Source organism: Aspergillus clavatus, genomic scaffold (assembly GCF_000002715.2).
Source record: "Aspergillus clavatus NRRL 1 1099423829802 genomic scaffold, whole genome shotgun sequence".
In the NCBI taxonomy this organism is placed as follows: domain Eukaryota; kingdom Fungi; phylum Ascomycota; class Eurotiomycetes; order Eurotiales; family Aspergillaceae; genus Aspergillus; species Aspergillus clavatus.
In genome coordinates, this window is record NW_001517097.1 from 1,564,395 (window position 1) to 1,589,112 (window position 24,718).

Here is a 24,718-nt window from a genome sequence, read left to right on the forward strand (position 1 = left end):
GGCGCCGACGGATAAGATAGCGATTGCGAAGAAACTCTTCGATGCTGAGGGGGAGAATTGCGCTGGGAGGAGCTCAGAGTGAGGAAACTGGGATATTTTGACGGCTGGGCGGTGAGCATGTGATGATGTCACTGCCATTGCTTGAACGAACAATGCTGTCATTACTATTCGGAGCATCGAGTAGATACGCATTCGTGAGAGAGAAGGAAATATACATGGGGTAGCAAGCACTATATATACATATTTGATACATTGGCCTTAATCGTCCTCGTTCTCTCGTTCCATAACCGAAAACTCGACACTTCCACTCTCACGACCCTTGTGGTCTCGCATCGTAATCTGGTATTTGCCCTTATCCCATAGATCCTTGATGGTAAGCTCACGGGTACGTCCGAGACTCTCGATGTCTCCGATCCGCTTGAGAGTTTCTTCTAGATGTTCATCAAACCCTTCCTCTGAGCAGATCTCCCGAAATGCGTTCTGCATAGGAACCGAATCCGCTCTGACCATGGCGCGGGAGTCAATCGTGAAGAGGTTCTCATGGTCGTAGTTTTGGATGAAATCGGCTCGGGTCATGATCTGGCGCGCTTTGTGAAGGGGAATTTCCGGTAAGATATGGCCCTTCTCAGGGTCATAGGTCTTTTCCATCTCCCGTTCCTTGTCCACGAGTGCTTTCGCCAACACCATTGCAGCGGACTGTGGCTGGGTCAGCGAGGATGGGAATGAGGTTGGGTTGTGCATGCACTTACCGCATATTTCTGCTGGTCCATGACATCGTCGTCCATCTCTTCCCCAAGGATCCAGCACTGGTTGAGGAACCATGTCTTTTCCGCCTCACAAATGCTATCGCAGAGCTTCATGTAGTCCCTAGCCTTAGCAACACGATTCAAAAAGGACAGTCGTCCACCGACTTTGTCGTAGATAGTCTGGAGGATATCGTCGGACAGGTCCTCGCCGAAATACCGCTTACGGTATCTCTTGAGTGCAGCCATGGCGGCACCTTTTGGCAGATCGCGAACCGGAATGACTTCCATTCTCGTAGCGTTTCGCTTCAGGCGTTCGTATACCCAGTAATCATCACTGTTAAACACTATTTGGTTCAAGGATTAGAGCAAGGACACAAAATATACTCGGTACGCTTACCTGTAGTGACCAAGCCGCTGGCTGCCCACTGCTCCGCTCTCTGCTGAATCATTTCCAGCAAATCCTGGCCATCATGATCATCTCGGACCAGATGAGTGCTGTTTACAACCAGGACCAAAGGTGCTGACCCGCCGCGTCTTCTCGCGAGTGCCACCTTCTCTAGCTTGTTGAATGCCCGCTCAATGTCGAGCAGTGCAGTGGTGTCTCGTGGACCCCTGATGCTAAACAGACTGCCGATATAACTGCACATAGTCAGTCGTTGCCCGTGCAAGCGAAACCTGCAGGAAAGAGATCAGAGGGACGGTTGCGCATACTCTTCATGAAACTCATAATCAAGGGCTTTCCCGAGCCTAATCCGGAAAATCTCCAGATCTGCATGCGCTTCGAAGATGGCGACTCCATCGCCATTGTTCTTACGCATGGCCTCGAGAAGCATAGAGGTCTTCCCTGTACCCTTCTCGCCGATGATGAGGTAGTAATGACCACCGGCCCTCCCTTCGATAATTCTGTCAATTCTCGATTGCTCCTCCCGGACGATCCAATGCTCGTTGTGGTGATAACGGTGCTTTCCAAGTTCCACACCGGCAACCTCGAGCGCTGGGTCGCCGGGACTGAACGCATTGTCCATCTTCTCCAGTATCAAATGCTTGTAGTACCGATGATAGGAGTATCCCGCCGCGCTTTTGCCGCCCGGTTAGCTAAGCTTCTACAAGTTTTGAACCGGGTAACACGCACCCTAGAATGGCAATGGAAGCGAAGGTAGTCGCCGCGCTCTCCAGCATCCTCAACAGGGTGGCTTTCGCGTTAAATCCGGAGTCCTTGCTCCGATCGCGTTCCTCCTCGGCATCTTGCTCCAGAGGATTCATTCCCGACCGACCCGAGGTCTGCGAGAAATATCTTGTAGGTAGATATGGAGTTGTTTGATGACATCTGGCCGGTCTGTAGAGACCCGTGCGGGCCACAGAACTCAAGGCGCGTCCAGCATTACGATTCCAGAACATCCTCATTCAGCACGGCGCATTGAAAAGAGGATGGTGGCAGATGTAAATAATATCGTCCCCAACACGAAGACAAAGAAAACAACAATGAATCTAGGTAATGACTGGTCTAAAAAAGAATCATGTGCAAGGACAATGATAGATGACGTAGCAGAAGTGCTGTAAGGTATGAATGAGTAGTAGACCACACAGACAAAGAAAGGAGAGAGATGTATGTATGCGAAAGAACGACAGGAAAACCTTCACAAACGAGTGTGTGCTGAGCTTCAGCTCAAAATCCAACAAACGAGAAGAAATAAGAATCGACTATTGAACGGTCGTCAAAAGAGCGTGGTCAGTGTGGATGGAACCATAGTTCTGCTCGTCTTCTCTTCCTCATTTTCTGGTGAATGTTGAATTCTAAATGCTGCTGCGCCTCAGCCCGATCTCCAGCAGATCCACGCTTGGCATCTGCATCCAACTGGTGTCTGGTACATACTACTATCTAGTATCTACCGACACAGTGGGTGCGTCGTGGATCGTGGATAGTCTGCACTCTGCACTCTGCAGTCAGAATGTGGCTGGTATATAAATATTAGCCTCGTCAAGGTCGATATATCCATTCTTCAGTCAGCCACACGCGGTTGACCACAAACTCGAGTCTCGACCGATGTATGCTGCAGGAAGCGAACTCCAGGCGGTTTTCGAGGCTGGCCCACCTCCGTCAGCTCAACAACTCCATTTTCAAGTCGATAAATAATTTTGTTTGATGGCAAAGACATATTCCATGTCTCTTCCCTTCAGCCAAGGCATTTATTTTGTGGTCGGCGTGGTAATACAGCTGCTACCTATGTACACCTGTTTGCTGATGGTGTATTCCTCGGGCCTACAATGCACAGGGCGACAGGCACTCGAAGCCTCAAAGGAGACAGCACCGTGTCTATAATACCAATTGTTTTCTTTCGGAAGAACAAAGGAAACGCCAGTATTGGTGAAATGTGGCTTTCATTTTCGCCATCCAAATGAGTGCGATGGCCTGAAGCACTTCCAGTCTCATCATGCCCTTCCCCATCAATACTTGTGACAAATGAGATTGTGCCATGATTATCTGGACTCAAGTGCACACCTGTCTTACTTTTAACCTTTGCATGCGACAACATCCTGGTCAACTATGGCCAAGGGGATGTACGCCACAGGTACCCACTCTTATCTATCATTACTTCATTATATATACGGACAGTGACTCGAAAGGAGCATCTTTGGGGTATACAGTGAGATATCGAGTCCTTTGGCACTGTAAGATGTTCTACCATGTCCCGATCCTGCTGCATTGCTGAGCCAGCTCCGACTCTGTTCCCGCTTATAACCGTCCTCATGAGCCATTGGACGCCTTGGCGTATATTGGAAGGAAGAGAAGAAAAAGCCGATTTTCCGCATCCCAGAGCGAAATATATTCAGAGACAGCGAATTCAGTCTAAAAATAATGAGGATCGATCCTATGGGACAGACAACCAGCTGCAGAGCTCCTACCAAACAAACAGCCCACGAGCATCAGTACATAAGGTTATGGAAGAATTACCCGTCTGCAGACAGATTTATTGAATGTGGGATATTACATCCCAGGATATAGAAGGTTTTCCGACAACTCATAGACTACTCTTTATGGAGTGTCGTGAAGACGGGTGAAAAAGAAGTGGTCACTCAAGGTAGGAACAGGTGGCCTCTGTAAGTGCAGACACGGAGAAACCAAGAGAGAGAGAGAGAGTCGATACGGAGTCGATACGGAGTCGATAGTAAATGTTGTTCCATTTACCTCGGGCATTCCTACCCATAGAGTGCCTTCAAACCGATCCAAAGATCCTAGGACGGGTTCATCTCAGTTGAATTGCCTGTAACAGGTTTCCCGAGTACACTCCGGACATCTAGATGTTTCACTCTGCGGAGTCCAGGAAATACCTAGGACTACAAGTGATAGCCCGTCTACCCCATCAGCACCAATGTACTGTGTAGATATATCTCGATCAATCTTCGAGACACCTATCTAAATATCCCCTGTGAACACTATAGATATTAAACGACTACTACTACTACTACTACTACTACTACTACTACTACTACTACTAATGGAATTGTGGAGAAATATATGTGCTGGGCCGGGCACCGCAGACTAGCCCGAGCCCTTCCGAGGGTATTCCGCAACCGCGAAATTTTCAGTGTCCAGTTGAACTTCCCCGTGTGTGAAGATTACTTACTACTACTATTCCTCCCTCTGTACCATCCAGGTTCGACTTCCTTTCCCCTTCTCTTCATTCTCATCTTTTTAGTCTGGGGTACGGGGTTTGTTTTCTTTTTGGATTCAATTGCCCTTTGTATCATATCTCTCTTCCTTCTTCTCTTCCCTATTCCCTCCCACCCAACAGAAAAAAGAAAGGAAAAGAAAAGAGAAAAAAAATCTTTCGTCCGGTTTTCCGCTTTTGCTTTCCCCGATTCGAAGCTCGAGGTAGGCTGTCGCGCGACAGCTACAACAATTGATTAATTCTATATCTCTAGCGGTAGATTGATCTATCGTCAATCCATCTATCACAATGTCACAGACAAATGGCAATATGGAGCACTCGAAAGGTTCGTCTTGAATCCTTCTCTCGAGCTTTTACCCGCTTCCGTGCATCGCCAGGTTGAATGCACAAATGTGACTGATCAAACTAATTGCTTCTCCCTCTTGTGTAGAGACTCCCCAATCCCAGGAGGTTGAACAGCTTACCAACGGCAATCACCCAGAGGAACAGCAGGAGGAGGAGGAGAACAATGGTGGTATGTCATACCCAACAGTCTCTGTACTGACCGGTTTTCCGCATCGGACATCGTCATCGCTAATTCTGCTCCCAACCATAGGCCTCTTCCAGATCTCTGTGAAACTTCCACATGAGCCTCATAAGATCCAGGTTATGGTATGTGTTACTATCAGCCACGGAGCAAACTGGAGACCAGGCCGCGACAGGAATTCTGACCATTTCCTTTTACCCGACTGTTAGGTGTCCAGCCAAGAACAGGTCCAGGATGTCCGCCAATCGATCGTCGAACTGCCCGGTACCTTCCAGTATACCTGTTTCCATCTGGAATTCAACGGCAAGCGTATCAACGACTTCGTGGAGCTGTCTGAGGTGGAGGATCTCAAGGCCGACTCCGAGATTGTCTTGGTGGAGGACCCCTACACAGAGAAGGAAGCTCGCATGCACACCGTCAGAATCCGGGACTTGGTTGGCGCTGCTGGAGATCGTGTCGACAACCTTCAGGGACTCGATGCTGGCCTGTCGTTGCACGACTCCGTGACTGCCGAAGCCGCAGCTAGTGAGGAGAAGGAGCACTCCCTGTCCAAGTACGACATCACTGCTTCTCCCTCTCTGAAGACCATTCTTCCCAGAGACGAGGCTCCCCTTCCCAAGACCGTGAAATCGATTTCACTATCAGCCTGGAACCCTCCTCCCTACCACCTCCGGCAGAAGGGTCACCTGCTGTACCTGCAGGTGGCCACTAACGAGGGCGAACAGTTCCAAGTAACCTCCCACGTCTCCGGCTTCTATGTCAACAAGTGCTCGAACGCCAAGTTCGATCCTTCGCCTAGAACCATTCCTAAAAAAGTCAGCGCGCACTCATTGCTCACCCTGATCTCGAAGATCTCGCCCTCTTTCAACACCGCCTTCGAAGCCCTCCAGGAGTCCAACAACCAGAAGGATCTCCTGACCACCTTCCCTTTCCAAAACGCCATCCCCAACAGCCCATGGCTCGTCCCTCCTCCATCTTCCAATGTCAACGTTCACCAGGCAGATATCACCCGCTCTCAGGAAAGCTATCTGATCTCCGGCGTAGATAACGCAGAGACACTGCGCGACTGGAACGAGGAGTTCCAGACTACCCGGGAGCTGCCTCGTGAGACTGTTCAGGATCGCGTGTTCCGCGAGCGTCTGACCTCGAAGCTGTTCGCCGATTACAATGAGGCCGCCGCTCGCGGTGCCGTTCTGGTGGCTCGTGGTGAAGTCGCTCCGCTCAACCCCACCGAAGACCGAGATGCTCAAATCTTCGTCTACAACAACATCTTCTACTCCTTCGGCGCTGACGGTGTGGGAACTTTCGCCTCCGAGGGTGGTGATGAAGCCGCCCGCGTGGCTGTTGGCAAGGATGTCCTGGGAATCAAGGCGGTCAACCAGCTTGACATCAACGGCCTTTTCACTCCTGGCACTGTCGTCGTTGACTACCTTGGCAAGCGTATTGTTGGCCAGAGCATCGTCCCTGGTATCTTCAAGCAACGTGAGCCTGGAGAGCACCAGATCGACTACGGAGGTGTGGAGGGCAAAGACGTCGTCGCGACACATCCCGACTTTGTCTCCGTCTTCGAGAAGATGTCCAAGGCTCTCCGCATCAAGAAGCACGCTGTCTGGGATAAGGATAGCAAGCGCCACGATCTCGAGGGTAGCGTTGAGACCAAGGGTCTTCTCGGTACCGATGGCCGTAAATACGTCCTTGATCTCTACCGTGTGACTCCTCTCGACGTGATGTGGCAGGAAGAACCCAACAGCGAGGAGTACCCCCATCGGATGTCGGTTCTCAGATTGGAGTTGGTTGAAGCGTACTGGAGATCGAAGATGAGCCAGTACGTCAAGGCCGAGGTCGAGCGTCGTCGTGCAGTCAAGGCGGAAGCCGAAAAGGAGAAGCCGGCCGAATCCTCTGAGTCGAAGGAGCAGGACTCCGAGGAGAAGACCGAGGAGAAGACCGAAGAGTCTTCGGATCAGGAGCGGGTGGATATCTCCGGATTCCAGCTCGCCCTCAACCCCGACGTCTGCAGCGGCCAGGTTCCCCAGACCGATGAGGAGAAGCAGCAGTGGGCTGAGGACGAGAAGGAGGTTCGCGATGCCTGCGACTTCCTGCGTTCCAAGGTCATGCCCGAGCTGGTCCAGGATCTGCACGATGGTGACGTTGGTTTCCCCATGGACGGACAGTCCCTCGGCCAGCTCCTGCACAAGCGCGGTATCAATATCCGTTATCTTGGCAAGTTGGCTCAGCTTTCCAAGGAGAAGGGTGCTCGTCTCGATGCTCTGACGACACTCCTGATCCAGGAGATGATTGCCCGTGCCTTCAAGCACATCGCCAACCGGTTTATGCGCAACGTCCCTGCGCCATTCGTCGCGTCCTGTGTTGCCCACCTGCTGAACTGCCTTCTGGGCGCTGATGTGAACGCGAACCCTCGTGCCGAGATCGATGCTTCTCTCCGGGAGTTCTACCCCGAGGGTGACTTCACCTTCGAGACGGTCACTCCTGAGACCCTTCGGGCCGAGATTGAGCAGCAGGTTGCTCTCAGATACCGCTTCACTCTGGAGTCGGAGTGGTTCGCTTCGCTGCGCCACCTGCAGCTGCTTCGTGATATTGCTATCAAGTTGGGTCTCCAGCTTGGTGCTCGCGAATATGCCTTCACCAAGGATCAGCTTCCTCCTAAGGTTCCCGTGGTCAACGGCGCCAATAACGCTGCCCAAGACGAGGGGAAGAAGAAGAAGAAGAAGGGCGCTGACAAGTCTCCCAGTCGGGCTATCGTTGAGGAGAAGCCTGCCGTTTCCATCGTACCGGATGACATTGTCAACGTTGTGCCCCTGGTCAAGGACGCTTCCCCTAGAAGCTCCCTTGCCGAGGAGGCCCTGGAGGCTGGACGTATCTCCCTCATGCAGAACCAGAAGCAGTTGGGCCAGGAGCTGATCTTGGAATCCCTGTCCCTGCACGAGCAGATCTACGGCATTCTTCACCCCGAAGTCGCTAAACTGTATCACCAGCTGTCCATGCTTTACTACCAGACTGACGAGAAGGAGGCGGCTGTCGAGCTGGCTCGCAAGGCCGTGATCGTCACGGAGCGCACCCTGGGTGTCGACTCTGCTGACACGATCCTGGCTTACCTCAACCTCAGTCTTTTCGAGCATGCCTCCGGCAACACCAAGACGGCCTTGGTGTACATCAAGCACGCCATGGACCTGTGGAAGATCATTTACGGACCCAACCATCCGGATTCTATCACCACCATGAACAACGCCGCCGTGATGCTGCAGCACCTCAAGCAGTATGCCGATTCCCGGAAGTGGTTCGAGGCTTCTCTGTCTGTCTGCGAGTCACTATTTGGCAAGCAATCTATCAACACCGCCACCATTCTGTTCCAGCTGGCGCAGGCTCTGGCTCTTGATCAGGACTCGAAGGGTGCCGTTGGCAAGATGCGTGACGCCTACAACATCTTCCTCAGTCAGCTTGGCCCCGATGACCGTAACACCAAGGAGGCCGAGACCTGGCTGGAGCAGCTGACCCAGAACGCGGTCTCCATTGCGAAGCACGCCAAGGATATCCAGGCCCGTCGTCTGCGTCGCATCAACATGAACCCTCGTGTGACCACCCTTGGTACCAAGGTCCAGCCTCAGGTCGGTCAGACCGCCCCCGAGGCCTCGGGAGCAAAGAATGCTGCCAATGCTTCTCTAGACTCTCGCAGCATTGATGAACTGCTGAAGTTCATCGAGGGTGGCGACACTAGCTCTTCGCGCTCCAAGCAGAAGAAGCGTGCCGCGGCCAGCAACCCCAAGCTCCGAGGCTCCAAGAAGTCTTCGGCTTAAGTGTGATTCCTTCCTGCTCATTTTCTATTCCTGGGAACATGAAAAGCTGCTTTTTGGATCCTACTTTTGATCTTTCTATGTGTTAACAGTAACCTCCCCCCCTTCCTTTTTTTTTTTTTTTTTTTATCTTGAACGTCTATCTCCAAATTCTGTGTGTCGAATGAGCGGGACGCATTGTTTTTTTTTTTTTTTTTTCTTTTTTTCTTCTTTTCTGTAGGAATCTCTCAACTCCTTTGCCGGTTTGGCACTCCTCATTTTTTTATTCTCAATTTTCTTTTCTTTTTCTTTTCTTTTGTTATTTCCAGGTAGTGCATAGCAGGTTTGGGGGTTCCTGCATCACGTACTCGGAGTGTTCTTCTGTACTATATATAAATTTGTATGATTTGGCGGATATCTAGATATGCATCTAATGAAGCTATGCACTCTATGAGAATCATGTTCGGCTGTTTGATCTTCACGATATCCCGCTCATCAACACATAGATACTGTCCGGTCTCTATCAAACTGGAATCGAACTGGAAACTGAAGCCTCGTAGAGAGCTAGACCCCAAGCGGAATACAGGTTGTTTTGCAGATCGGAGACGCTATACTCAATTGGGAATCGCTGCTGGGCTTCATTGTTTACATCTTCCATCACTCATTCCAATTGCTTTTCTTCTTCCTCCCATCATTGTATCATATGGTCTAGTAGCCATCATATTTAGCTTACCGCCAGCAGATCTGCTTATTGTATATTAGCAGCAGCGATATTGTCTCTTTTCATCGATTCTTTCTCGAGATTTAAAACCAGCAGCTCTTATTTCCCTGCAAGGTTGGTCGAACGATGAGCGTTCGTTAACATACAGAGGCTGTTCTGGTATGCTCGCAATCCTCTCGCAGTGACCTGAGCGCGAAGTGAATCTTTTATCATTTTTTCCCCCCCTCCCTCTTTCTGCATAGTATTCCCTCGTCCGTGCCCATCCCCCCAAACACTTCAGCATGGAGGACATCCGACCGACCGCGAAATGGGCAAACCGCATGCTGCGTCCTCTAGCCTCCATCTACCACCGACTCGAAAAACACCAGGAGATCCTCTCATCGATCGCACATTCGAAGCGGAAAGAACGGGCCGAAAGCGCGGACACGGAGCGCACGAAGGCCGCACGAGTCGCGGGCGCCGCGGAGAGTTGCCCTGATTCGGACGAGGAGCCGGATGACCCGGCCTGGGTGCCTGGACGGCCGGAGAAGCGCCGCATCAGACATAACTATTCGAGTCGGGGGCAGCGGAATGGTGGACGTCGGCGCAGTAGGCTGTTGATACGCAGTCCCGAGGTGCAGAGGACGTTGCCTGGTGCGATTGAGATCGCGACGCCTTTGATCACTGGGAAGATGCGGCTGATGGGGACTGGATTTTCGACTCGGAAACAGCTGTTTGGGGTGGAAGGCTGTGTGGAGAGTTCGGTGGATGGCCAGGCGCAGGGGTCGAGTGGTGGTGGTGGTGGTGGTCTTGGTCGGAAACCGACGCGCACGAACAACAGCAGTTTCCCGGCCTACCAGGGTTCTTGGAAGGAGGTTTTGGACTTATCCGGGGATACTGGGATGGTGGATATTGCGCACTTGTTGGATCGGATATTTTTGAAGTTTTTGCATAATACCCGGGTCAATGTCGCCGGTCCACAACAGCAGCAGGGGCGCGGCGCTCGGTCTTTGGTATCGATGATTGCGCGTCGTCTGCCTGAGTTCATTGCGGGTGAGCAGGATCTTCAGGATGAGGAGGACGAAAATGACGGAGTGGATATGTGCGACGCATATTTTACCGAGCTGGAGGCCTATTACGCTCCCCTGGGCAATGGCTGGGAGCCTCTTCGGGAAGCTGTCCGTTCCCAAGGCATCAATTTGGTCGCGCAGATGATGGAGAAGAATTGGATTACTAGGCTTGCGGCCTGCCGACTGATGGAGGAGTGCATTCGGCACAGCGAATTCGACGCCTTTAAATTGATGATATCAAGGTATCTGTCAAGTATGGATTCCTACGACTATCCAACTGCATTTGATCCACAGAGGCCGTCAAACCATTGCGACGACCCTATCTACATATTACGAACATATTACTCGTGGTCTAATGATTGCCGGGCCTTTGTGTATGATGAATTGGCAAAGCTTCTTCTGCGCAGCGTCTTGCCATCCGAATGGATGGTGACTACGTGGTGGAAAAAGTGTGTGGACGGCGCAGTCAAATCAGTGTCGACCAAGGACAGTGACTCGGCTGCAGCAAATCGCTTGATTGAAGCTATTATTCTCTCAGCCGGAGGGGTTTACTCGTCTGTGGAAGCAACAGTTCCACAGAGAAACAGCTCAAGCCAGCAGCTCTCTTCACGTACAAGAGGCACTCGGACGTCTGCCGCTGCGAATACCCTCCCTATCGACCACACACCATGTCCTGTAACAGTCCAAGATGCTTTAAGCAATCTCATCTCAAGCCTCATTACTGCGCTGTGTGGTATGTACATGGCGCGGTCAACTGCCACTGATGTATCCGAGAAACTACTTGGTTTAAAGGTGGGGAACACACTCAGCTGCTTGGCCTTGACGTTGGAAAGGGATATCGGTTTGAGCCATCAACAGGACCAAAGGGACTTACCGCCCCACCACTCATTACGCCGCGGGTATGTCTTGCTGGGCAACTGTATGGTGCAAATAGGCGAAGGCATGCCCTCTAGCACCGGCGCACCCTCGGATGTCATCTCGAAGCAGCGCCTCGAAGCTTTTCTCGTGTCCATTGTTCTACAGCAGGATATGCTCAAAGAGATGGCGGATCTCGTCCAGCGAGTGTGTCGTTATTGCGGATATTCTACCTTAACCGAACACACTCGGACGCCCCTGGAGATACGCCGCAAAGTCACACAACTGGCCCAACAAGCAGGTGTCCGTGGGCAGTCGTTTTTTCTTGGGAAAATCGCAGCCGAGACGGCAATGGCGCTCGCAGAGAAAACATTGGATCCGGATGACCATATCTGGGCTGCTCAGGTCCAGGAAAGCGTTGTTTCAGCGCAACAGGGGTATGGCACCAGGCCAGATCTATCGTCCGAATCTGATCGAGATGCTCGTCCGGGAATGTTCCGTTGGGAGGAAAGCATTGGAGAGTGGGTTGCAAGTACACCTAAAACTAGGCCCGGACAGATGGATGAAGCTTCGAACCAGGGGAGTTCTGAGTCTAGACACTCCTCGCCTGATTCACCATCAACGCAGAGTGTCTCATCGTCCTCGACTCCGTCAGTGCACAGTGCTTCAAGCGCCACATCGTCTGCCCCGTCTGTACCAGCCAAGAGGGCGTTCGCAGGCAATAGATTGGCGTTCCGGCCCATGAAAAGGCTGCGATCACGAACTGTGGAGACCTACATGGATGAGGCAAATGATCAAACTTTTAATGCGGGGCACCGACTTTCATTTCTGTCATCACGACCTTGCCCGCTACCTGAAGCTCAATTTGTGCCAGTAGCCGCCCGCACGAGGAGCGCGCGTGGTGTGCTGGGGGAGTTGGTACATGCTCGAAACGTCCCCAATCGGGCGGTCGTCACGGGAATCAAACCGGCCACCTCTTCTCCCAAGTTGGAGGTCGTCATTGTTAACAGAAAGGACGATCTCCTTCTACTGGACGAGCCGACCGAGACGAATTCTGATTGCGATCTTGAAATCTGTGATCCATCTTCCCAGGAAGCATGCCCTACCACAATCTCAAAGGTGCACAATCTCCGACAGCGGTCATTTCGGCGCACGAGATCATTTTCACGGATGCAGAGGACCATTTCTTGCTCCCAGGATGACGAAAGTGAAGACGAGCTAAGCTTTCTTTGAGTGGGAGGCCTCGGTTAGTTGGCTCTGAGTTTCACCGTGGAGGACAGGGCACACAATAGACTTTGGTGAATATTGCTATGCGCATATTTTGTTTCGTATGCCTTGGTCTATCTTCTTATTTCCCTTCTTTTGCGTTTTGGTTTTGGCGCTTGGGATTATCGGCGGTGTTTGACGATGATTTTGGTGGGTTTGCCTTTTGGACTGAGCTGGTTATGGATGATACCCGGGACTTGACAATAATACCGTCTGCATTGACTTTTTTTTTTTTTTTTTTTTTCTTCTCTCTTCTGCTCCTTCTTCTTAGCTTCTCATGACTCCATCAGTCTAGGCTCTTCTATTCACTATCTCTGGGGCTGTCTTGGACTCTATCTCAACGGAGTGTCTTCTCTACCTTACTCGGATTGGGGCCATTCTCAGCGATTGATTCAGGTATGCCCTCGGACCAGTTTGACGAGTGCCCCCTGTCAGCAATCAGGCTAATCAGTATGCTGTTCGAAGCAAATTGAACACGGGAACTGTTTCACATGCCATGAGGGCTATCACCCTTGCGAGCTGTGCTTCACCGGGAATGCTTCTGCAGGAACTTCCGTATTGTCTCGGAGATACTGCTCGATAGTGTTATGTCTATCGAGCGATTGCACCGAACAGATGACGGCAGGGGCTTTGGCATCGTCAAAATGAGGTAGGTGCTAATATACCCTTCTAGTCTGACATTGACATGCGTGCTTTCCTGGTCACTATACGCCAACTTCGTAGACTGCTGAGGAGGAGTCTACTCTGTATTCCGTATGATGGCATGCTTTGCTTTTGGGCGTGATTGACGCAACCTCTTCAAGCTTCCGTAGATTCTTATTCTGATTGCCTTCTGACTTCTGAGACTCAATCCCCTCCAAATAATATAAGTTAATTTAAAATCCTCGGGGTCAGTTCCTTTCTCCAGACAGAGTCCCCATTGCCAAGGATCACAGCCTCACAGGGTGGAATTCGGGGTCATTTCGGGAGGATTTCGAGTATTTTGATAATTTCTGTGCCGTTGTTTCAGAGAGTCAAATCCAGCAGTGGAGCGAAATTAGAGAGAGATAGAGAGGGAGGGAGAGATTGATGACTCGATAGATGTATGATGATAATTGCCAGGGCAAGTTGGGGAGGTTCTGAGGTTGATGTGATCATGTGTCAAGCTTCCAACGCGCCACGCGACACCACACACTCTTGTGCTTCATTCGCACCGCTACATCTCGAAATAACTAGAGGGATAACTAGTCGATCCAGTTAACTAACTACGTCTACCACCAGCTTTTTTTGAGTCAATTCCACCCTGCCAAGAACCCCCCCCCCCAAGCTCCACATCTCCACCACAGTCTTCATGAAGCCGTCCCGTCCTCGAGCCCAGATTGGTGTGTGCCCAACAACCTCAAACAAGCCAAGTCTCGAGATTGCTCCAAGCGTCGTGTTTCACGATTTGCATCGGCGTGAAGGCTCGACCATTCAGCGTAAGAGCTCGGCTTGCCACCTGCACTTAATCTAATCTTCGGGTTGGATTCCTTGGATGAATAGTGAAGACTTCAAGACTCAAGAGACTCCAGAGGCAGGGATCCCCGTATTACCGGCATTTTATCGGGGGGTGAGTTCAGAGTTCAGTGTTCAGAACTTGGCGATCGTTCAGGATGACGGGATACTGTAGAGATGAAGATGCCCCTGGTCGGAATGACATCTTGGTCGACCATGGATGGAGGAGTATTTGGCTCAGGGAGTCAGAGACAAGTGACGAGTCGTTGTGAATTGTGATCCCACCATTTGAGGTCCATCTGCAATCTAGCTGGAGCATCAACGATGATGGTTGATTCGAGCTGAGACGACAAGAATCGATAGTCGCCTCGTCGCTTGCTCCATCTGGCCCACTCCTTCACCATGGCATGGCATTTCGGTTGTCTTGAAGCTGGCTTGTCGCTTGTCACTGAAGTTTTTGGTGGATCTTCTCGATTGACACCCAACCCCCAGCGTTGTTTTCTGGCCAGGGGCTTTTTTTTTTTTTCTCTATCGCTCTCGATCTGGGTTCTGCTGTTCGCCTCTCTTCTCTCCCTCTCTCTTTTTTTTCTATTATTTCTTCTCTTTCGACTCCATATAGATCTTCTTTTTCTATTCTTTTCTTGCGTGCTTGGCGGAAAGTCCTTCGTTTCGTTCCACTTTCTATCTTGACTTGATAGAAAGATTCCGGTGACTGGATCACACTTTGACCACATTCTTTTCGTTGCCCGCCAGCATTTCGCTCCATACAATCCAGAAGATCGTCCGGAATTCTACCCCAAGAACTGGGATCAGCGGGGGTCAATTGAATTGATATACCTGTTTCTGTTGTTTCCCTCCCCTCCCCCTTTGCTAGAGCTGTGCCTCTTGGGTGTCTCTCTTTACGCCATCTTTATCTCTATCAAGTCCCTCTGGGTCATAGAGACAAGAAAGCCTCTGTCTGTGACCACCGTAGGTCTGGCTATTGCCCTAAATTTGGGCGCGCCAGCTAGCTACCTTACAATCTTTTGGGCACTGCCTTGGATCAACCCCTGCTCGCCTGGTTGAGCAGTCCTCCAAGAGAAGAGAGACGGGGTGACGAACAAACCAACAACTTCCTGTCCTTCAGCAAATATCCGGTCTGCCGAGCTGGTCTCGCTCACAATCTTTCGACCCTTTGGAGTCTCAGCTACGCAGCCGACATTCATTCTTTTTTTTTTTTCTAGATTTCAGTCCATATCTTCGCTTCACCCACAATGCAGTCCCTTCTTCTTGGCTTGTCCCTGGTTGGACTTTCTTTCGCAGCAGATCTTGAAAAGCGCGGTGGTGGTGGCAATGACTCCGCCTGGGAGTTCTATGAGCTCGTCAATGATGACCTCTCCCGTATCACCATCCTCGTTCTCGGCTGTATGGCCGCCTTCATCTATATCTGGAAGATGTGGTTCCGGATCGCGGGGCATCTGAGACGGCTGGCGAGCTTCAGCAATGAACGCCAACGGTACTTCGTTTCCCCCGAGGGAACTTTCGGCAAGATCAAGAACCACATCATCTACGCACCGTTGTTCCGGAACAGACACAACCGCGAATTCCAACTGTCGTCGGCTCTCAACATGGGCACCCTGCCCAGCCGCTTCCACACGTTCATCGTATTCGGCATCATCGTCCTGAATGTGGTGCTCTGCGTGGTCACCGTTCCGTATCAGAAGGAGGAGAAGACCCTTGCCGGCGTCATCCGTAACCGTACCGGTACCATGGCGACCGTTAACATGATTCCTCTCGTGCTCCTGGCCGGAAGAAACAACCCCCTCATTGGTCTTCTGCAAGTTCCTTTCGACACATTCAACCTGATCCACCGCTGGCTCGCTCGGATTGTGGTTTTCGAGACCATTGCTCATGTGTTTGCATGGGCTATTCCCAAGGCTCAGACCGGTAAGTTCGTGTTCTTGCAGAAAACCATTAGGTGTTATGCTGAGAATGCCGCTAATGTTGCATAGCCGGATGGGACATTGTTGGTATGGTCTTTGGAAAGAGCACCTTTCTTCTGACCGGACTCATCGTACGTTGCAGTGTGATTATCATACAAGCGTATCAAGCTAATCTTCTTCTTAGGCCGGCTGTGCGTTCGTGGGTCTCATGGTTCACTCGGTTTCTCCGATCCGCCACGCTTTCTATGAAACATTCCTTCATCTGCACATTGCCATGGTCGTTGTCTCCATCGTCGGTCTCTGGATTCACCTGAAGGGTCTGCCTGCGCAGACCTACCTGCTCGTTGCCATTATCTTCTGGGGACTCGAGGTATGTCTAATGCCATTAAACAATTCCAATTTTTTTTTTTTTTTTTTTTTTTTTTCACTGGTTTCGAATGCTGACCGTTGGGAAGCGAACTGCCCGCTTCGCAATCATTCTGTACCGCAACTGTGGACGCAAGTCAACTGCAGCAGTCGTGGAGGCCCTGCCTGGTGACGCGATGCGGATCACTCTGAGGATGGCCAGACCCTGGACGTTCAAGCCCGGCCAGCACATCTACCTTTACATTCCATCGATCGGGTGGTGGATGTCCCACCCATTCTCTGTCGGCTGGAGCGAATCCGAGGACACGATTACGGACGAGAAGGGCATCCCCATGACCCGCCAGGACGTATTTGGTGTTCAGAAGACGACTATTTCCCTCCTGATTCGACGCCGGACTGGTTTCACAAACAAGCTGTACCAGCGCGCTCTCAGCGCCCCCGATTCGCGTGTCACTCTCAAGGCGTTTGCGGAGGGCCCGTACGGAGGCATCCACACCATGGACTCTTACGGAACCGTTGTGCTTTTCGCCGGTGGTGTCGGCATCACCCATCAGGTCCCCTTCGTCCGCCATCTCGTCCAAGGCTATGCCGACGGCACCGTGGCTGCGCGACGCGTCACCCTGGTCTGGATCATTCAGTCCCCCGAGCACCTTGAGTGGATCCGTCCCTGGATGACTAGCATTCTGGCTATGGATCGTCGCCGAGAAGTCCTTCGGATCATGCTGTTCATCACCCGGCCGCGCAACACCAAGGAGATTCAGAGCCCCAGCGCGACCGTCCAGATGTTCCCTGGCCGACCGAACATTGACACGCTGATCGGAATGGAGGTGGAGAATCAGGTTGGAGCGATGGGCGTGCTGGTCTGCGGAAACGGCAGTCTGAGTGATGATGTTCGCCGGGTCTGCCGCCAGAGACAGGATCAGACACACGTCGACTTTGTTGAAGAGAGCTTTACGTGGTAGTGCATGTATAGGAAGCACCAGTCACAGTTTTGTTTCTCACTTCTTTCTTTCCTTTGATCTTTGAACTATATCATCAAGGGGTCTCCCCAATGCTTTGCTGCCGTGATTGCAATAATTGGTTGATTGCAACTCACATACCTGTGATTTAGATGTCTATTTAGAGATTGGGGGGGTCGTCGCTGCTTGATTCACATTGGCGTACATAGTCACTATCAGCCTTTCTGGATCCTTGATCCTGCTGCTTACTGCACTGAACTCTCGGCTGTAGATTCATCCATCCAAATGGAGGATCACACCGACCCGCTGACGCCCGATTCTCCTTCCATCGACAGGATTCCATCTCTCACTACTGTGACAAGTGACAATAGCGTACAGTCCAGTCCAGTCCAATCCATAGGTATGCTGTCGATTTTTTTAACTCGATTAGCAATCATCCAAGTGGGGCCGCGGATGGCATCATAATCCGGTCAATTGAACATTAATCATCAGTTACAGAAGAATCGGCGGGGTAATCCGAGCCATACTGGAGCTGTGCTGTTGTCTATATAAGAGCTCAGAGGGTCTGTCCAAACACTTTATTTATCTTGTTAGATCTTATATAAAAAGAAGTACTCCTGTATATGCTGTTTTTTGTCCATAGATTAGGACGATCTTGTGCATTTTCTACCTCCAGTACCTCCAGTACGTTTACTCGACGAGCGACTACATCCGCCATGGCGAACCGACCAGATATCACGCTGTATACCGCGCAGACTCCTAATGGAATCAAGATCTCCATTGCGCTGGAGGAGTTGGGGTTCGTTGGTCCTTGATCCAAGCTGTGATGGGACTTTTGACGTGGGTTGTGCGACTAACACCCCGATGAAAACACAGACTCCCATACAAGGTGGAGAGGATTGATATCTCCAAGAACACACAGAAGGAACCGTAAGTGATGCAAACCACCTTACCACTGAGAAAAGACATAGACACTGACGGTTTCCATGCAGCTGGTTCCTCGAAATCAACCCCAACGGCCGCATCCCCGCGCTGACAGACACCTTCACCGACGGCAAGAAGATCAACCTCTTCGAATCCGGCAGCATCCTCACCTACCTCGCCGAACAGTACGATACCGAGCACAAGATCTCCTACCCCAAGGGCACGCGCGAGTACCACGACACCATCAGCTGGCTCTACTTCCAGAACGCCGGCGTCGGCCCCATGCAGGGCCAGGCGAACCACTTCAACCGCTACGCGCCCGAGCGCATCCAGTACGGCGTCGACCGCTACATCAACGAGACGCGCCGCCTCTACGGTGTGCTCGATAAGCAGCTCGCCAACTCCAAGTCCGGGTACCTGGTCGGTGACCACGTGTCCATCGCGGATATCTCGCACTGGGGCTGGATCGCCTCGGCCGGCTGGGCGGGCATCGACATCGAGGAGTTCCCGCATCTGAAGGCGTGGGAGGACCGGATGGCGGCGCGGCCTGGAGTGGAGAAGGGTCGCCATGTGCCCTCGCCGCATACCATCAAGGAGCTGCTGAAGAATAAGGAGCAGATGGAGAAGCAGGCGGAGGAGGCGAAGCAGTGGATTCAGCAGGGTATGAAGTCGGATGCTAACAAGGCGAAGCATTAAATTCTCGTTTTCCAATAAATTAGTCTGTTATGATAATAATGATGCAGGGGTGTATTGCTTCAAGAGAATTACTACTAGTCGCATATGTGAAGACCCTTAGTCTATCCCTGACTCTCTGCACTCCGTAGTTATTGCGCAAGGGCCCTGGCCAATCTCACCCTCTCAGCTCAACACCAGCTTCTCTTTTCCACGTTAGCCTAGATCATGAGAGCTTTTGGGCCAAGGGCCAAGGGCACGTGATGAGCCCTGGAAGACCTTGGTTACTGTTTCACGTGACTACAGAGCTTGCCACCTCGTCCTCTTGACCCTCTGATCTACAACGCGAGAAAGTATTTATTCTGCACATCTCTCATCAAACAGCTTGGACTGCGACCCGAGCTTTTTGTGTGCGCTTGCTTACCGGACAGATTAACTTCTCGTATCACAGCAGCATCAGGATAACATGGCGTGGCGCAACCAAGGAATTACAGGTTCCAACAACATCCCTCTGGGCCGTCGGCGGTTCGGTGATGATGCAGAGGAGGACAGTCGCACCGCGACGCCCGCCTCTGTTGGCGCAGATAATGGCGTCAAGCGTGGCAGAAGCCCCGTTCGAGGTACGTCACTATATCCTTTGATTCGTTCTTGTGAATTCTCTTCTCTCGTTTTCATATGCAAAAAACAATCATTTACTGACAAATTTCCGCAGCGGATCCCCCTGCTGATGGGATTAAGAAGCGCAAGAAGCGCAACCGCTGGGGCGATGCGCAGGAGAACAAGGCTGCTGGTCTCATGGGCTTGCCCACGATGATCATGGCGAACTTCACCAACGAACAGCTTGAGGCTTATACTCTGCATCTTCGGATAGAAGAGATCAGTCAGAAGCTTCGTATCAACGATGTCGTCCCTGCGGATGGTGACAGGTTTGTCTTTCCCCCTTTTTCATGATTCTAGTGAGCGTCTCCAACTAACGAATTTTTTTTTTTTTCTCTGCAGATCTCCGTCGCCTCCCCCGCAGTACGATAACTTCGGCAGACGTGTAAACACTAGGGAATACCGTTACCGGAAGCGCCTGGAGGACGAGCGTCACAAGCTCGTCGAAAAGGCCATGAAGACCATTCCTAACTACCACCCGCCTTCAGACTATAGGCGTCCTACCAAGACCCAGGAGAAGGTCTATGTTCCAGTGAATGACTATCCAGAGATTAACTTCAGTATGATAACTAACCCTCTAACTCCTAACCATTCCTGCATTGCGTCTTTCTTGGCTCTCTGCTCGAGTCGGGCCCATGGGACATCGCCTTTTGATGATGTTTTAAAGGCTCGCTTCTTGCTAACCCTTGCTGCTTGACTATGCATTGCTTTTGTTGCTCTCCTTGAATCACCATCAGAACTAACACTTAGCTCTTTGCTACCTTTCACAGTTGGCTTACTCATAGGACCCCGTGGAAATACCCTGAAGAAGATGGAGTCCGAATCGGGTGCCAAGATTGCTATTCGAGGCAAAGGCTCCGTCAAGGAAGGAAAAGGTCGATCTGACGCGGCTCACGCTAGTAACCAGGAAGAAGATCTCCACTGCTTGATCATGGCCGATACAGAAGAAAAGGTCAATAAGGCGAAGAAGCTGGTGCACAATGTCATTGAAACCGTAAGTCGATGCCTTTTTTCTCTCTCAGTGCTTCCCGGGGAGCAATCAGATACTAACGATGCTTGACAGGCTGCCTCGATTCCCGAAGGCCAGAATGAACTCAAGAGAAATCAGCTGCGAGAGCTGGCCGCTCTTAACGGTACTCTGCGTGACGATGAGAACCAGGCTTGCCAGAACTGTAAGTTTTCCTACTTATACATCTCTTGAAAGTCCATGTACTGATTGGAACAGGTGGTCAAATTGGACATCGCAAGTACGACTGTCCTGAACAGCGTAACTTCACCGCCAACATCATCTGTCGTGTCTGCGGGAATGCTGGCCACATGGCTCGTGATTGTCCCGATCGCCAGAGAGGCTCCGATTGGCGCAATGGCGGTGGTTATGGCGGCGGTGCCGGCGCCGGCGGTCGCAGAGCTATCGGACAAGGTGATGCTGTCGATCGTGAGATGGAGGTAAGTTTTGATTCCATGTTCGCCCCTTTGGAATATGCAACATATCCTAACTACTTGACCAGCAACTTATGCAAGAATTGTCTGGCGGTGCCCCCGGTGGTGATGGCCAGCCACCCCGCCGCATCGAAGCCGGCCCCGATCACGGATACGATGATCGCGACGCGAAGCCGTGGCAGCGCGGACCACCACCTAGTGATGTTGCTCCCTGGCAACAAAGAGGACGGGACAATCGCTCTCGTGATGATTACGGATCACGGGACTCCGGCAGTGCACCCCCATGGGCGGCACAGGGTCGCGGAGGCGGCGATTACGGATATGGCTCACATGCTGGCGGTTACGGTGCCCCTGGTGCTTCTGGCGGTGCCGCTCCCTGGCAGCAGCAGCAGGCTCCGCCTCCACCTCCGGGCGGACAGGCAGCTTACGGTTACGGAGCGTACGCTGGCTATGGCGCCTCCGTACCTGGTATGGGTGCTCCCGGCGCTCCTCCAGGTCTGAGTATCCCGCCTCCTCCACCAGGCATGCCTTCGGCATACTACGGTGCTGGTAGCCCTCCACCACCTCCCCCTGGCGAAGGACCGCCACCTCCTCCTCCGAGTGAACAGCCACCCCCGCCTCCTCCGTCTGCGTAGACATCGCAGCGTCACAAGTTCTCCAATAGTATACCCTTTGCAGTTGTGAGAGATTTAAGTCTCGTGATGTGCGCGTACAGCTTGAAGCTTGAAAGCTGAGGAGTGGATTCAAAAAATTGGCTGCGCTCAAAGGGATTGAGATTCATGCTTAATATTCTATGGCTATTGAATTAATTAGTTTATGTATTGTGGTCATATAGTAGACACGTCAATTGTAATGTACCTTAAGAACAAGGAACATACCCAGTAGATGGTGCTTTGGCTTCACATTCTCATTACAATGACCCAATCGGGCGATCCCGACCATCGTTTAGGCCGTCATACGTAGTACACTAAATGACGCGGTGCCTCAGGCTCAACCATCAACTATTTTCTTCATCTAATTCCCACCTCAAACTCGTCTGTAGTCACACGGAGAGAGGGAAAAAAATTAAGCCCTACTTTCAATCCCTCCAAACTCATCTAAGCCGCTAAGCGCCCCGGGAACGCAAAAGCTCTCTCATCGTTGGCACAGATTGGCTTGGCGTGCTACAAGGAAAGGTTGACTCCGCGCCTCAACCACTCTGCCAACATGCATAGAACCCGCCGGGCCTCTCACACATCTTCCCACGAGGACACGCCCGTGCCTTCCCGGTCCAATGTGCCCAAGACTACCCCCGGGGACTCGCAGCGGGATCCTTGGCAGCCGGGGTCGGGGTCGGGGTCGCAGCACATCCGCCCCGGCAGTGGCAAATCGCACACCCACACCCACGCCCACGCCCACGCCCACGCCCAGCATCAGCATGGAACGTCGCAGCAACATGCGGAGGGTCTGGCGCGCGTGCAGACGGGCGCATCCTCCGCGAAGCCGCCGAAGTGGTGGCGTGTACGGCTCTTCCGCGGTATGATCCAGGATATCAAGCGGCGGGCGCCGTTCTACGCGAGTGATTGGACGGATGCATGGGATTACCGTGTGATCCCGGCGACGGTGTACATGTATTTTGCCAAGTAGGTATTTCTTTCTTTCCCCCTTCTTCTTCTTCTGGATCTGCTTCTGATGTTGGGGGTCAAGGGGCGTTTTGCTGACGAGATGGGGGAGACAGTATTTTGCCTGCGCTTGCGTTCTCGCTGGATATGTTCGAGAAGACGGACCAGAGCTATGGGGTGAATGAAGTGCTGCTTGCTTCGGTTCTCGGGGCTGTGGTGTTTGCGCTATTTGCTGCGCAGCCGTTGGTGATTGTTGGTGTTACTGGTATGTGTGATCTTTCGTTGGAAAAGCGGCGGGTACGTATATATGGTCGTTGGCTTAACGGGTGCAATAGGTCCGATCACAGTCTTCAACTACACTGTTTATGATATTGTCTCTCCGCGTGGGACGCCGTATCTCGCGTTCATGTGCTGGATTGGAATGTAAGGTTACCCCCCTTCATGGTCTGTGGAGCTTGTCAAAACCCGTTTGCTGACTATCAAAAGCTGGTCGTTGATTATGCATTGGGTCTTGGCCATCACGAACGCCTGTAATGGCCTGACCTATGTGACGCGTTTCTCATGCGATATCTTCGGCTTCTACGTTGCGTTCATCTACCTCCAGAAGGGGATTCAGGTTCTGACTCGGCAGTGGGGGCAGGTTGGAGAGGCGTCCGCGTACCTGAGTATCATGGTCGCCCTCCTTGTCCTCATGAGCGGCTGGATCTGTGGGGAGCTCGGTAATAGCACCCTGTTTCAGAGATATGTGCGCAAATTCCTGGAGGACTACGGCACGCCGTTGACTATCGTGTTCTTTACTGGATTTGTCCACATCGGCCATATGAGGGACGTCGAGGTTGCGACCTTGCCCACCAGCAAGGCGTTTTTCCCTACGGCTGATCGGGATTGGCTGGTGGATTTTTGGAATATCTCTGTTGGGGATATCTTCCTGGCCATTCCATTCGCTCTGCTGCTGACTATTCTCTTCTACTTTGACCACAATGGTGAGTTTCCTTTCTCATCGGGGGGTCTCTACAGAGAGACAGAAGCTGACGCTTGCTCCAACTAGTGTCATCACTTATCGCGCAGGGGACAGAATTTCCTCTACGCAAACCTGCCGGTTTCCACTGGGATATCTGGCTGCTGGGGCTCACTACCTTCGTCGCTGGCATCCTGGGCATCCCCTTTCCCAACGGATTGATCCCCCAAGCACCGTTCCACACAGCCGCGCTGTGCGTCACGCGCGACGTCGCTGACAACGACGACACTAATAAGGGCAAGACGATCCGTATCACCGACCATGTAGTCGAGCAGCGAGTGAGCAACTTCGCCCAGGGTCTCTTGACACTCGGGACGATGAGCGGCCCGCTTCTCATCGTCTTGCATTTGATCCCACAGGGTGTCATGGCCGGCCTTTTCTTCGTCATGGGCGTGCAGGCCCTGCAAGGCAACGGGATCACGCAGAAACTCATATTCCTAGCGCAGGACAAGAACTTCACCCCCGCGTCCAACCCGTTGAAGAGGATTGAGCGCAGACGCGCCATTTGGATGTTTGTTATTATAGAACTGATCGGATTTGGGGCCACATTTGCCATCACACAGACGATTGCCGCCATCGGATTCCCGGTGATCATTCTGCTGCTCATCCCGCTGCCGTTCTTTGTGCTGCCGTATTGGTTCACGAGGGAGGAACTAGCTATTCTCGATGGACCGACTGCGAGTCCCTTTACGATGGAAAGCGTTGGTGGAACATATGGCTATGATGAGGTGGAAACCTCGGCTCCGTCGGCAGTAGAACCGCACCAGCACGGCTCTAGAACAGACGCGATAGATTCTTCCATGATGCGGAGAGATGTATCGTCTGAGTCCCCAGTAGAAGATGATCTGGAAAGAGGAGAGTCCCACGAACTACATCCCATGTCTTCGATCCGGAGGCGGAGTGTTTCAGGTCGAGCGGACTGATTCCAACATGTCTACACTGTTACTGTAACATAACCTCGGCCGTTTGTATATAACATAGCACATATAAAGCCTAGGGATCATCAAAAGCAATATGATTGGGTGTTTGGGGCCACTGAAGCATCCAGTATATCTTAGAAAAGA

The 24,718-nt window shown here is 51.9% G+C and overlaps 7 protein-coding genes across 7 annotated transcripts, besides 11 other annotated features; 6 read left to right on the plus strand and 1 right to left on the minus strand.

Moving 5' to 3' along the window:
• Window positions 1–258: 258 nt before the first annotated feature.
• On the minus strand, window positions 259–2,009 carry ACLA_038720 (ATP-binding protein; the record flags this gene model as incomplete). The annotated part of the gene is made up of 5 exons (XM_001271082.1): window positions 259–696; window positions 750–1,090; window positions 1,144–1,385; window positions 1,458–1,823; window positions 1,879–2,009. The coding sequence occupies 5 exons, from the start codon at window positions 2,007–2,009 to the stop codon at window positions 259–261; spliced, it is 1,518 nt and encodes a 505-aa protein (XP_001271083.1).
• Window positions 2,010–3,882: 1,873 nt separating this feature from the next.
• Window positions 3,883–3,912: a microsatellite.
• A 285-nt stretch (window positions 3,913–4,197) lies between these two features.
• Window positions 4,198–4,242: a microsatellite.
• Window positions 4,198–4,243: a microsatellite.
• Window positions 4,244–4,542: 299 nt separating this feature from the next.
• Window positions 4,543–4,571: a microsatellite.
• A 134-nt stretch (window positions 4,572–4,705) lies between these two features.
• ACLA_038730 (translation initiation factor 3 subunit CLU1) lies at window positions 4,706–8,755 on the plus strand (the record flags this gene model as incomplete). Its single annotated transcript, XM_001271083.1, has 4 exons — window positions 4,706–4,742; window positions 4,848–4,931; window positions 5,013–5,068; window positions 5,153–8,755. 4 exons carry the CDS (start codon window positions 4,706–4,708, stop codon window positions 8,753–8,755), a joined length of 3,780 nt encoding a protein of 1,259 aa, XP_001271084.1.
• Window positions 6,864–6,890: a microsatellite.
• Window positions 8,756–8,932: 177 nt separating the features above from the next.
• Window positions 8,933–8,966: a microsatellite.
• A 767-nt stretch (window positions 8,967–9,733) lies between these two features.
• ACLA_038740 (uncharacterized protein) lies at window positions 9,734–12,589 on the plus strand (the record flags this gene model as incomplete). The annotated part of the gene is made up of 1 exon (XM_001271084.1): window positions 9,734–12,589. One exon carries the CDS (start codon window positions 9,734–9,736, stop codon window positions 12,587–12,589), a length of 2,856 nt encoding a protein of 951 aa, XP_001271085.1.
• Window positions 10,221–10,240: a microsatellite.
• A 256-nt stretch (window positions 12,590–12,845) lies between the features above and the next one.
• Window positions 12,846–12,869: a microsatellite.
• A 2,479-nt stretch (window positions 12,870–15,348) lies between these two features.
• ACLA_038750 (ferric reductase family protein) lies at window positions 15,349–17,345 on the plus strand (the record flags this gene model as incomplete). Its single annotated transcript, XM_001271085.1, has 4 exons — window positions 15,349–16,021; window positions 16,087–16,148; window positions 16,202–16,387; window positions 16,473–17,345. The coding sequence occupies 4 exons, from the start codon at window positions 15,349–15,351 to the stop codon at window positions 17,343–17,345; spliced, it is 1,794 nt and encodes a 597-aa protein (XP_001271086.1).
• Window positions 16,417–16,441: a microsatellite.
• Window positions 16,417–16,442: a microsatellite.
• A 713-nt stretch (window positions 17,346–18,058) lies between the features above and the next one.
• ACLA_038760 (glutathione S-transferase family protein) lies at window positions 18,059–18,962 on the plus strand (the record flags this gene model as incomplete). Its single annotated transcript, XM_001271086.1, has 3 exons — window positions 18,059–18,141; window positions 18,219–18,272; window positions 18,335–18,962. 3 exons carry the CDS (start codon window positions 18,059–18,061, stop codon window positions 18,960–18,962), a joined length of 765 nt encoding a protein of 254 aa, XP_001271087.1.
• A 442-nt stretch (window positions 18,963–19,404) lies between these two features.
• Window positions 19,405–21,670, plus strand: bbp (putative zinc knuckle transcription factor/splicing factor MSL5/ZFM1; the record flags this gene model as incomplete). Its single annotated transcript, XM_001271087.1, has 7 exons — window positions 19,405–19,558; window positions 19,651–19,864; window positions 19,938–20,155; window positions 20,366–20,589; window positions 20,659–20,767; window positions 20,821–21,041; window positions 21,104–21,670. The coding sequence occupies 7 exons, from the start codon at window positions 19,405–19,407 to the stop codon at window positions 21,668–21,670; spliced, it is 1,707 nt and encodes a 568-aa protein (XP_001271088.1).
• A 571-nt stretch (window positions 21,671–22,241) lies between these two features.
• On the plus strand, window positions 22,242–24,577 carry ACLA_038780 (anion exchange family protein; the record flags this gene model as incomplete). The annotated part of the gene is made up of 5 exons (XM_001271088.1): window positions 22,242–22,657; window positions 22,753–22,901; window positions 22,972–23,059; window positions 23,123–23,619; window positions 23,685–24,577. The coding sequence occupies 5 exons, from the start codon at window positions 22,242–22,244 to the stop codon at window positions 24,575–24,577; spliced, it is 2,043 nt and encodes a 680-aa protein (XP_001271089.1).
• Window positions 22,411–22,443: a microsatellite.
• Window positions 24,578–24,718: the final 141 nt, after the last annotated feature.